Here is a 13,448-nt window from a genome sequence, read left to right on the forward strand (position 1 = left end):
AGAAACTCTACGAGCCAAAAATAGAGCATGTTCTCTATTTCCTTGACGGGAATGGAGAAAATTGGCTTGTCGAGTTTCTCGACGGCTTCACAAGGAACTCGACGAGCAAAGCGATGTGTTTCGCCCGTCGAGTTCCTCGGTCGTGTGTACGAGGCTTCAGGCTCTAATCATGTGCGTGAAAAAAAAAAGACCTAAAAGAAAGGCATGGGAGGGGGGCGGCGCACCTGCAAACTTAGAGGGTGGCTTCCCTGCACCCCTTATGGACCGGCCGCCACTGGTGCTGTCCATATCCTTTCTGCCTGATTTGTTATCAAGTATATTTAGACTTAAGCCAGTTTGAATCTCATTGGTTGTTGTAAAGAGCTTTATAATACTGACACTTTAATATACCAGACTGTCTGTGTGTGAGAGACAACATGGAACCTACAATCCCCAGACTGGGAGTACCTTTCATGCATTAAAGATAGATAAGCTTAAAAAGCTGTGAATTGGAGTTAGGTACAGCTATCCCTTTAAGAAAATCTGTTTTCCCAATATTTCAAGACTTGATTTTTAAAGTAACTCTGTCTTGTTAGAACAAAATCTGTATCAACGATTGCCGGAAACAGAAGAGTTTTTGTTCTCTCCTCTCCATTGACCCATGTTGACTACCTTCCGCCATTCCGGCCCTGCAGCTTATCTGAGACTTTTAAGCACTATTGACACTTCCAGGAGTGTCAGATGCTACTGTCCTTCACCTGATGCTGTGGTCTCTTCCCCTAATCCCTACAGGACTCAGCAGTGATGTAGGGGTGCAGGACACAACAATGGCGCAGGTTGGGGGACACAGGGCCGTTTGAAGGAATTTAGGGGCCCCAAGCAAAATGGGGGCCCCCAAGCACCCCCCCTTGCATGCAAAGCCTACGTTAGCGCTACACTAATTTTTTTTCTATTCTTACCTCCCCTTCTTCCCTGTAGGCTACCACTGTAGCGTGGCCGAGCTCCTCTTCCCCAGTCCCCTATCAGATAGTGCACTTCCTCCCAGTCCGGCCGGGAACAGGAAACTGAATCTCCTGTACCACGCGCGGTACCCGGCCGGACTGACAGGACTCCAGGTGGAAGGAAGAGGAGAGCTCGGCTACATTCTGGGAAGGGGAAGTTGGGGGCCCCAGGCCAGCTCGGGGTCCCAAGCAATTGTTTGTTTTGCCTGTCCTGTAGCGACGGGCCTGGGGGGACATCCAATACTCCTTGAAGTGTTGAATACTAAATAGTAGAGACTGTAGCACTGGTAGGAGACACAGGCCACTGGAGAGCTGAGTATAAAGGCTTGTTTATCGCAGTAACCTTCAATTTTGGATTTTTTTTTTAACTTGACAGGTCAAATTACGTTTGACAGAAAAAAAAGTGTTAATCCACAAGACATGATTTTAAGAGTACCCTATTTCAGTGCAATCTGAAAGGGAACCCAGGCTAGATGAATTTACTGTGGCATATTACAAGTCATTCCAAAAGATACTGGCTAACAAATTCACTCAGGCTTAAAAGTCACACCTTGATGGTGTCTCTGAATCACATAAAGCCCAGGTAGCTAAAATCCCAAAATAGTAAAAGATCCTTTATATTGTACAAATTATTGGTTATATCTTTACTGAATGTAGATTAAAAAAATCTTCTATAAAATTCTAACCAATAAATTTGTTCCTTTTTCCACCTTCTGATAAGTGTCTGGCCCAAGTAACCTTCATGTCCCCAAGGTAAACCAAATCAGGTACTACTCCCTGGCCGGGGGCCATCATTGTACTGGTGGACTGGTAATTTGTCAAGTGAACTCTAACTATATAAGTTTGAGGGAGAATATGTTACATTGGAATAAACAGGACAATCCACTGCCCCCCCTTCCCCCATCCCTTTTTTTATTTAAAGGCTGGAGCCATTTATTTGCTTTATCCAAGCTTCTCTACATATTTCAAGAACTGTTCTTTCCAACAAGGAATCACAGCATAGCTACTTAGAGCATAAGCTCATACTTCTAATTATACAATCTGAAATGTCCCTATGAAATTTACTGAATTTGCTGAATGAGTAAAGCTATTTTTTGTATTGCATACATACATTGGTCCGCTGCCGGCCGCCATTTTCTTGAAGACCACCGCCGCCACTAGAGGTCCGCCGCCGGGCAGAGACAATGTCTCTGTCGGCCGCCATTTTCTTGAAGACCGATGGCATCACTGTCCATTCTGTTCAGTAATGGCGGCAGAGAGAGTCTCTGCTGCTGGGGATGTAAGGGGGGACTCCGCTGGGAATGCCTGATGTAAGGGGGGACTCCGCTGGGAACGCCTGATGTAAGGGGGACTCCGCTGGGAACGCCTGATGCAAGTGGGACTCCGCTGGGAACGCCTGATGCAAGTGGGGACTCCGCTGGGAATGCCAGGTGTAAGGGGGGACTCTGCTGGGAATGCCTGAAGTAAGGAGAGACTCCGCTGGGAACGCCTGATGTAAGGGGGGACTCCGCTGGGAATGCCTGATGTAAGGGGGGACTCCGCTGGGAATGCCTGATGTAAGGGGGGACTCCGCTGGGAATGCCAGGTATAAGGGGGGACTCCGCTGGGATTGCCAGATGTAAGGGGGGACTCCGCTGGGATTGCCTGGTGTAAGGGGGGGACTCCGCTGGTCATGCCTGGTGTAAGGGGGGACTCCGCTGGTCATGCCTGGTGTAAGGGGGGACTCCGCTGGGATTGCCTGGTGTAAGGGGGGACTCCGTTGGGAATGCCTGATGTAAGGGGGGACTCCGCTGGGAATGCCTGATGTAAGGGGGGACTCCGCTGGGAATGCCAGGTATAAGGGGGGACTCCGCTGGGATTGCCAGATGTAAGGGGGGACTCCACTGGGATTGCCTGGTGTAAGGGGGGGACTCCGCTGGTCATGCCTGGTGTAAGGGGGGACTCCGCTGGTCATGCCTGGTGTAAGGGGGGACTCCGCTGGGATTGCCTGGTGTAAAGGGGTACTCCGCTGGGATTGCCTGGTGTAAAGGGGGACTCCGCTGGTCATGCCCAGTGTTTCATATTCTGCATATACATCTGCAATAAATATTCCCCACCCAGATGGGTGTGTCAGAGTTTGTAGTGGTGATTTCAGATTTGTAGGCACTGGAACCAATAGATCCAGTGGCTCCTTCAGAAGGAAAGAGCTACACTAGGAACATTGCAGGTGGAATGTGCGCAACAGCGTTTACATATGAGAACCCCAGTGGAGGTTACTGGTGATTAGCAGCCAATTGTGACTGCTCACATGTAATCGTTATGCAGCAGTCACCTGTGAGTGATCAGCCCTGGATACAGACAGTCTGCGTCCAGGGCTGATCATTCACAGGTGATCGCTGCATAGAGATTACATTCAAGCCGATGCTGCGGTGTAGGGCAGCCTCCTATTGCTTTCCATAGGGCTACCTGCTGCAGCTATTTGCCAAGGAACCCCCGTGGGGGTTCTCACATGTACACGCTGTCGGCGCCCATTTTCAGCTATTTTACAGCTAAATTAACCAGTTGATCTTATACACTTGGAAGCGACAGTGAACAATTTTTAAGCATCCATTGCATACCTTCTAGCTTTCTGAAATGATAAAGAGGGACACCTTTTAACATAGTATGTAGGCAAAGTACATGTTCCTACCATGATCCCAATTACATGGACCACAAAGATCGAATATGCAGAAAATCATTGGCTAAACCACACTTTTTAACCTAAATTTTTCCTTTAACCACTTCTGCTATAACCACGAAAAACACAGTCACTTCCAGCGCTATGGGGTGTTCTAAAGTGAAGGGCAACAGGGACATCGGTATCCCAAAACTGGGTGGATTCTGCCTTCCTCAGATGGTGTGATCCGATGGAAACTACAAAAAAGAAAAAGAATCACACAGTGTATGGACATATGCAGGATCATATCACGGGGTATAACTGACGCGTTTCGGGGGCGATCAAAGGGTTAAATATGTCCCTAGGGGGTGCTTGCTAACTGTGCGTGGGTTGCTCTGCTTAGCAGGAACACAAGATCTTCTCCCCTATCAGAACGGCAATCTGCCTTGTTTACATAGGCAGACCGCCATTCTGCCTCTCTCTGGAACGATCATGGGTGGCCGGCAGACATTAGGTCTGCAGGACCCGATGATTGGCTCCCCCTTTGTCCTCCGGCCCCCAGTGGCTGTTGCACAAAATGATGTACATTATTATGTAATTATGTAAATTATGTCAGACTTCTCCTCTCCCCACAATGCACCTCCCAGGTCCTTCCCACACCTCCCTCTCTTTACCCCTGCTCTTTCAAAATGCACTGCATTCGTCTTTTCTCTCCAGCTCTGCCCTTCTCAAATACAGCTCCTGCCTTTCACACTGCTAAACAAACCTACTACAACACTCTCATCAAAACCCTCTCATCCAAACCTTGTCAACTCTTTTCTACCCTTAATTCCTTACTTCACCCCCCACTGCCCCCACCCACCAACTTGCTTACCGCTCAATAGATTGCCAACCATTACAAAAGCAAAACTGACACAATTCGCAGGGAGATATCCAGCATTCAAATTCCTCCCCTACCCAACACATCAGGTTCAACACCACACTCAATACTCTCCTCCTTCTGCCCAGTTACCACCGATGAAGTTGATAAACTCCTCTTCGTGGCCCACCTCACTACCTGTCCCCTGGACCCTGTCCCCTCTCAATTACTGCGACCACCTTCCTGCGCTATCCTCAACTTCCTAACCCACATCTTCAACCTCTCCCTCTCCTCTGATTCCTTTCCTTCCCCACTCAAACATGCAATAGTTACCCCCATATTTAAAAAACTCTTATTAGACCCCACCTGTTTGAATAATAAAACCCATCTCCCTGCTCCCGTTTGCCTCCAAGCTCATCAAACGCCTTGTCCATGACTGAATAAGTCGCTATCTCACGGACAACAACCTTCTTGACCCCGTACAGTCCGGTTTCCACCCACAACATTCTACTGAAACTTCCCTACTAAAACTCACCAATGACCTACTAACTGCTAAAACCCATGGCCATTACTCCATACTTATACTCTTATGCCCCGTACACACTATCACTTTATGTGATGAAAGAAAACGACGTTTTTAAAAACGTCACTTTAATTGACTGTGTGTGGGGGAAAACATAGTTTTATGTCTTGTAAAAAACGACCAAAAAAAATTGAAGCATGCTTCAATTTTATGTGTAGTTTTTCAAAACGTTGTTTTTTACTTCACAGAAATTGACCGTGTGTAGCAAAAAACGTTGTTTAAAAAGACGTTTTTACACCCGCGCATGCCCAGAAGCTAGTTATGAAGCGAGCTTCAATGGAAAAACGTGGTGAGAACGTAACCGCGCTTTGCCAGAACATTGTGAGAAAAACGATGGTGAGTAGGCAACTTCGTCTTTGAAAATTGAAGTTTCAAAAAGGTCGTTTTTTACTTCACAGAAAATGTCGTTTTTTTTCATCACATAAAGTGATGGTGTGTACGGGGCATTAGACCTCTCTGCTGCCTTTAACACAGTTGACCACCTGCTCCTCCTCAGCAAACTACACTTCCTTGGCCTCCATGACTCTGCTTTATCCTGATTCTCCTCCTACCTATCTCAGTGCACTTTCAGTGTCACTTACAACTCCATCTCCTCCTACTCTTTCTGTTGGGGTACACCAAGGCTCTGTCCTTGGGCCCCTCCTATTCTCACTCTATACCTCTTCCCTGGGCCAGTTGATAACCTCCCATGGCTTCCAATACTACCTCTATGCCGATGACACCCAGATCTATCTCTCCACTCCTCAACTCACCCCCTCAATCTCCTCACAGATCTCAAACTTACTGAAGGACATATCGGTATCGATGTCACACCACTTTATCAAACTCAATCCTACCCTGTCCACCTTTAGGAGATTCCTGAAAACTCATTTATTCAGGGAAGCCTATCCCACACCCACCTATCTCTCCCAGAGCCACCCCCATCAAATCATTCTCTGCAGCGATTACCTTTTGTACCACCCCCCCCCCCCCTTTAGAATGTAAACCTTACAAGCAGGGTCCTCCTGTACCTTCTATATTGAACTGTACTGTAATTGTGCTCTCCACCCTCTACATTGTAAAGCGATGCGTAAAGTGTTGGCGCAATATAAATTGTGTATAATAATAATGTACAGGTAGGTGATTTTCACGCAATAGAGCCGACCTGCCGCAGTACAAGTATGTAAAGCAGTTGGCAAGTCATTAAATTGGCTTTTTAAAAAAAACAAATGCAGTAATATAGAGGTTGGATAAACAAACTGTTTAGCGCAGCATAACACTTTTGGCAGTAACATAGTGCATTTTGCATAGAGATGAGTCACATCAGATCAAAAAGTGTGACAACTGAGGCAGCACGAAGGACAAAGGGACTTGGTTTAAAAAAGGACAGTTCCCTTAAATGAGAGACAGTTGTCTCTGCTCTCTTCTCCCTTTTACCAATTATAGGGGACCCCAGTTTTACACTAGATCTTTTAAAAGTTGATTCTTACAGCTTGTACGTGGCAATAAATCTAGGTCAGTTAATTTTGAAAAGGTGAAGAAGGTGGATAGTTGGGTGGAACTGCAGAAAAATCAATCTCTGCTACCCCAAGCCCCTGCCCAATTCAAGAAGCTATGCATTTTTTTGATAGCTCAAATCAACAGATTATTCGCCCTGTGTTTAGAGGAGAAAGATTCTATAAAATACAGCACTTCACGCAAAAAATGCTCTATTTGTATAGGTCCCAAGAAGATGGGTTTAAATTAATATCATCTACACTTTTATAAAAATACAATTTTCCCAGGGATTTACCCTCTTTGTTGGAAATGTAAACAAGCACCTATCTCTCTTCTCCACATCTTCTGGGATTGCCCCCTGTTAAACATATTTTGGAGATTGAAGAAAGATCATCTATTCATAACCAACACACAAAGAAATGTGTGAAACCTGGTATTATTAAATAGAATATAAAAACTCTTTGGAATGTGGAACTCGCTTAAAGCCCAACTCCAGAAAATCAGAAAATTCTTCCTTGCATTGGGGCTGCGCCTTCACTGCAAAGGATAGCTGCTTTTTAATTCTCGGGTAGAGTAAAAGCACTTTTACGTACCTGATGCTTTGCTCCCCCAACAGATGGTGCTCCCCTATGCTCCACCCTATGGTGGACTTTCAGTGTCATCCTGTCCAATTCAGGACCTTAGACGGCTGGAGAAGAGGAGAAGATTCCGCAGGGACTGGTCTAGCAGCACGGAGGAGCCGAGGATCAGGTAAGTGAATCTACCTTTTATGCCCCCCTAGATCAAAATTAGCAATTAATCCTTGAAGTGTGGGCACAGCCCCACTGTAAGAGAGAAACTTCAAATTCAAAAGGCTACATTAATCCATATTTAAACCCAAAGCCAAAAATGGAATATAAAGCTTACTAGTCAGTGACTGCTGCATTCTTTTTTCAGGCTCTTTTTCCCCTTTATTGTCACCTGGTGACTCTACGAGAAACACATTTTCAGTCACCAAGGATAACAACGCTCATACTTCTGTTTTAGGATAACAGTAAAGAGATAGAACTACAGTACCCTGCCCCTATGCTGGTCAGAGACAGCTTAAAACAATGTAATTGTCATGACCCAACTCAGGCATAGAGCTCAGGGAGTTATTGGTCCACAAGATTTCGGACAAAATCAACAAATATTTTTTTTAACTTCTTTAACAGGAATAAACAAACAAAATCAACGGACCAAACCAAAAGGGTCCAAAAAGAAGAAGTTTATTGTATGGGTGCGCATGCATCTATAAAGGTGCATGTGCTTTCGACTGATTTTGTTAGTCTTGCCTAGGGCAGCTAAGTTATCCTGCTAAGTTACTCTAATGGAAAGAGTAGATGTACTGATTTTGTCTGTTCTGCCCATTAGAGTCAGAGCTTTGTGTACAGAATAACTTACAATATATATACGGTCCACTCCTGAGGAAGCGGGGGTTCCTGTGAATCACGTACAGTAGACCAACAATGTATTGCCTACAGACTAACTGTATATGGAACAATACTTTATAAAATGTATAAGCTCTGCATTCTGGAGGTTTTCTGTCTATACCACCATTATAAGATTTTAACTGTTGTTTTTATTGTATTACATAATACATTTTTTTATACTTTTATACCTCCACTATTAAAATGATTTCCAGGTATGGCAATATTTACTTAGTTATACAAGAGCCACTGGTTATTTGGGCCTATTTACCTCACGCACAGCATGCACAGCCAGGCACACAGAATTCTTAGAATTCTTCCTTTGGCGCAAGAATCAGTCTAAGGGGGCTCTTTTTTTGGGGGGGGGGCAGGAACTTGGATAGAGATGGGGTGCAAGGTATACCCCGGGCCGAATCTGTAAAAATTATTTTCCCTAGGAGCAGAGGCCCTGAGCATGGGTCTCCTCCAGAAGGCTGGACCCTGGATCTCTACATCTTGATGCCATGCCTCAGAATATTTGTGGGCTTTCCCTCCACCTTCTTGGCATACCACACCAGGGACTGGCCAGAGCCCCATAAATATCCAGACATCCTTTTCTGCCCCTCCCACTATATGTCCAGAAGTCTCTACAAGACAGGTGGAGGTAGCAGAACAGGGATTCCCCTGGAAGCTAGAACGCACTGTAATAGGCAGAGGTCTCCATTAGCTTTTGGGTCCTGTGTCAAGTGGCTACCCCGCTGCATTGTGAACATAGGAAGTTGCCTGCTTGGTGCAATTCTCTCAAGGATTGCAAAGTGTTTTCTGATTGGACAAGCTGAAGAAGCATGGCACATCTTGATCTCCACCTTGTCCAATCAGAGAACACTTTGCATTCATTGAGAAAATTCAAAGTGTTTTCTTAATGGTGACCATGCCAAGTGAGCAATCCCCTGTGTTCTCTAGGCAGCAGGGCAGTCAATTGGTGCGAGACCTGGAAGCTAGCGGCAATCACTGTAATAGCAGTGGCTGCAACAGTGATTTCCAGCTTCAAAGGGGAACGCACAGGTATGGCACATACATACTTACATCCAAGCTGGACCAATGCAACTACAGTATGTAAAAACTTACATACCTGCATTTTAGCTTTGAATATTATAAATCATAAACAAATATTATGCATAAAATGCCAACTTCTAATTCAGGGGTTCATAAGCAGATTTTAAATATGTACACAACTCACTATCTATTTTTTTAGAATAGGGATGTATAGCATTATTAAAAAGATACTATTGCATAGTAACATAGTTTCCCTCTATCACAATGGGTACCTCTTTTTCCCCCAGCTGGTGAAATCCGGTATCACAGCAGGACCATTCAGGTATAGCATTGTGCACATACAGTCGAACATACTGTAGTCAGCCCTCAAAATTTCCACTCGCCTACTAGCATTTGGCGAGTGGATTTAAGCTGGGGGCGAGTGATGACAGGGCTGCATGACCAATCTCCCTCCAATCTGTGCCTACACTTAGAGTCCCAATGAGATTGGCGGCCGAACAGCAGAGCAGTACATAGGTGCTCTCCTTACAATTCTCATTAAGCCATGGGACCTAACAGTATGGCCTCTCTGAGCATGCCCCCCTCCCCCGGGCCCCGACCAATGTAGCTGAGCTGGAGAGCAGAAAGTAATGAGTGAGGTGGAGGATTGCAAAAATTACCACTCCGGTGCAGCGCTCACTGAAAGTTGCCCTGACATGAGAGCAGCAGCCTTCTAGTTTGTGCAGTTTTCTTCTCCTTGTGCTCTATGTAAGTGTCCAACAGTTTAGCCTGAGCACTGTGAACAGACTGGTCTCAATGTGTGCTGTGCGCTGTCAGTGTGCGCTGTGCTATGGTGTCAATGGCTGTGCAGTTGTGTGGATCTCAGCGCTGGATTGTACTCCCTCCCGCTGTGCTGCAGCTCCTCTCCTCTCTGCCAGCCTGAATAAAAGGGGGAAGTGGGGACATGCAAGCGTGGAGCCGCACACACAGGCTCCTGATGATGAGATGAATGGGAGAGAGAGAGAGAGAGAGAGAGGATGGATGGGAGTTGCAGAGGAGACAGCAAGAGAATGGGGAAGAGACTCAGTTCTAGTGCCCTGTCCCTCTGGTCTGCCCCCAGTGCCCTGTCCCTCTGGTCTGCCCCCAGTGCCCTGTCCCTCTGGTCTGCCCCCAGTGCCCTGTCCCATTTTGTTAAAGTTGTTGTTGGTAATATTTAATTTTGTAACTTGATTCTGCATAAAACATTGTCATTCCATGAGATAATCTACAAGGGCGTGTTTACGGGTGCAATTAGGCGCACGGCAGTGTATGAATTAGGTGGGGCCACTGGTGGCGAGTAACTCTTGAGGCCTGGCTAGTGGCTCAGGACTTGAAATTTTGAGCCCTGCTGTAGTTATACCTGAATGTTCAGATCTCAATCCTCCAAGCAATATAATCAACAGCCTGATGGAAATTAATAATACAAAGCTAAGTTTAAAGTCTATTTTAATTAATTTGGAAATTATTGTATAAAACTAAAAATATTAGTTTGTAATTTTGTAATTTTACTTTTTACACTGTGATTGTCCAGCAGAGAACAGGAAACACTAAAGCCAAAGTAGTTTTTTTTTTTTCATTAAATAATAAATGACTTTTTTTAAATAAAACATAAACTAATGCAACAAAACTATACTTCTGAACAGTATAATAAACAAACGGTTTTATTTCTTTGTTATTCCTTTGTATAAATGTGTGGACCACACAGCCATTTTCCAAATCTTTCCTTCTGAAGGATAAGTGCTGGCTCATTTGTGCAGCAAATAAAGTGACTCGGGCCTCCCAGCATTGTCTGCATGGTGCTGCCATCCCACAACAAGGCCTATAAGTCTGGATCGTGAGGCATCACCCTGTATGTGCTGCAGCTTTCTTCTAACAAGTCTTCAATGTAAAATAAGGATGACTTACCTTAAAGGACATCATGCACATCTCAGCAGCAGCTCTGGCTCCCTGCAAGCTAAGAAGGTAATTCTGAAGTGTATCAGGACTACAGAGCAGCTGCTTCTTGGCTGCTACAGATATCCCAAGCATCAGCTTGCTCTTCCATCAGCAGATAGTGAGAAAAGAAAAGCTCCAGAGCTGGAAGCCGCAGAGTTCTAACTGGCAGTATTGACTCGTTCACTGCCAAAGCTCTAAGGAGCGAACAATAAAAGCAGATTTAGAAGCGTGCAAACAATACAAGCTATCTGACGTCATCTAAAAATATCATCTAAGCTCATGCAAGGGAACACAATTAAACACTTAAAGAAACACTAATTTCTGGTTTATTAAAAGAACTTATAGTCAAGTATGTATTCTTAGTTCAATAGAGTACCTTCTATACTCTTAGGGGCAGATCCACAAAGAGAGTATGCCGGCGTATCTACTGATACGCCGGCGTACTTTCAAATTTCCTGCGTCGTATCTTTAGTTTGAATCCTCAAACCAAGATACGACGGCATCTGGGTTAGATCCGACAGGCGTATGGCTTCGTACGCCTTTGGATCTTAGATGCAATACTTTGGCGTCCGCTGGGTGGAGTTCTCGTAGTTTTCCGCGTCGAGTATGCAAATTAGCTATTTCCGACGATCCACGAACGTACGTGCGGCCGTCGCATTCTCTTACGTCGTCTCTAGTCGGCTTTTTCCGGCGTATAGTTAAAGCTGCTGTTCGGTGGCGTATAGTTAAACCTGCCATGTTAAGTATGGCCGTCGTTCCCGCGTTTAATTTGAATTTTTTTATCGTTTGCGTAAGTCGTCCGTGAATCGGGATGGATGTAATTGATGTCCACGTCCAAAAAAATGATGTCCTTGCGACATCATTTAGTGCAATGCACGGCAGGAAATTTAGGGACGGCGCATGCGCAGTTTGGTCGGCACGGGGATGTGCTTCATTTAAATGAAACACGCCTCCCTACTCGCCGATTTGAATTAGGCGCCGTTACGCCGCGAGAGATACACTACGCCGCCGTAACTTACGGCGCAAATTCGTTGAGGATTCAAACAAAAAAAGTAAGTTACGGCGGCGTAGCGTATCTCAGATACGCTGCGCCGGGGCAGATCTTTGTGAATCTGCCCCTTAGCCTCGTCCAAATCACCAAACTACGTTTTTTTTGCTGCTGTGACCTGACTTTCTGTAAGAGGGGCCCCTTACCCTCTATGGCCCCACTGCACGTAGGAACATGGCCACCCTCTCTTGCTTGCTTGCTCCTGAGATAGTCCAACAAAAGTTGGGGGAAGGAGAGGTTCAGGAGACCACTGATGACAGAGAAACACAGTAAGAAATAGTTTAATGAAAAACAGATTTTTATTAAGTAGTGCAGGCAGGGCCGTCTTAATAGCATCATGGGCCCCTGGGCAAAGTAATGCTCTGGGGCCCCTACAATGGTGACAATGCAGGTAAACAGACATCAAGTAGGTAGGATGTAGACTGCCTCCCCTGTGTATCTATCACTCCCAGTGCCATCTTGGGGCCCTCAATTTCGGGGCAGTGTGGGCTCAAGGACCAGCTGCTTTGTGGAAAGTGCAGGGCCCCCCCATGCAGCTGGGGCCCCTGGGCAGTGCCCAGGTGTGCCCTCTCATTAAGACAGCCCTGAGTGCAGGGGTGTCAAACTCAATTTCATCATGGGCCTCATCAGCATTATGGTTGCCCTCAAAGGGCCGGTTGTCTCTGTAAGACTATATACATTTTCCCAGGGCTTTTTGCCTCAGAGAATAGGTGCAGTAACTCAACCATGCCCTTCCCTGACAAATCGCCTTGAGCGGTGAGTGTGGCCAAATTGCACTAATGGTGGGAGGATCTTAAAGGGGCAATATATACCAGGAGTGCATTATGTGCGAAGTTCAGGGGTGCCCTATGTACACAGGGCAGAGTTCAGGGGTGCCCTATTTACACAGTGCAGAGTTCAGGGGTGCCCTATGTACACAGTGCAGAGTTCAGGGGTGCCCTATTTACACAGTGCAGAGTTCAGGGTGCCCTATGTACACAGAGCAGAGTTCAGGGGTGCCCTATTTACACAGTGCAGAGTTCAGGGGTGTCCTAGGCACACAGTGCAGAGTTCAGGGGTGCCCTATGTACATAGTGTAGAGTTCAGGGGTGCCCTATGCACAGAGTGCAGTTTCGAGGTTCGCTATGCATAGAATGCAGAATGCAAGGTTGAAGAGTGTGCTACATATAAAGTGCAGGGTTTAAGACTTTCCTTGCATCTCATCTACCTGGCCCGACTCTAGTACCTCCTTTCAGTGTAGGCGCCTCCAGCCCTCTCTCTTGTAAGGAGATCATTGGTTGGAATCTGTGCAACCGGGCACAAATGGGGATCACAGCGCAGCTTACCACGTGATACCCCATCCCACACTGCAGCTTCCATATGAATCTTCCTTGTCCCCGCCGCGAGTGAACGGCAGGCAGGGATTTGTGAGAGTTTCTACCACATTCCAGC

At 45.9% G+C, this 13,448-nt stretch overlaps 1 protein-coding gene across 3 annotated transcripts in view; it reads right to left on the minus strand.

The window, feature by feature from the left end:
- ANKRD29 (ankyrin repeat domain 29) overlaps positions 1–11,210 on the minus strand; it is an 88,082-nt gene extending 76,872 nt beyond the window's left edge. The window contains exon 1 of one of the 3 annotated variants that reach the window (XM_040354077.1): positions 10,940–11,210. In XM_040354077.1, coding sequence (XP_040210011.1) covers positions 10,940–11,062 — 123 coding nt within the window. In that variant the 5' untranslated portion in view covers positions 11,063–11,210. The remainder of the gene's footprint in view (positions 1–10,939) is intronic. The other 2 variants (XM_040354076.1, XM_040354075.1) reach the window with 2 other exon arrangements.
- Between the last annotated feature and the right edge of the window lie 2,238 nt (positions 11,211–13,448).

The sequence above is a fragment of the Rana temporaria genome, chromosome 5 (assembly GCF_905171775.1).
Source record: "Rana temporaria chromosome 5, aRanTem1.1, whole genome shotgun sequence".
NCBI classification, from domain to species: Eukaryota; Metazoa; Chordata; class Amphibia; order Anura; family Ranidae; genus Rana; species Rana temporaria.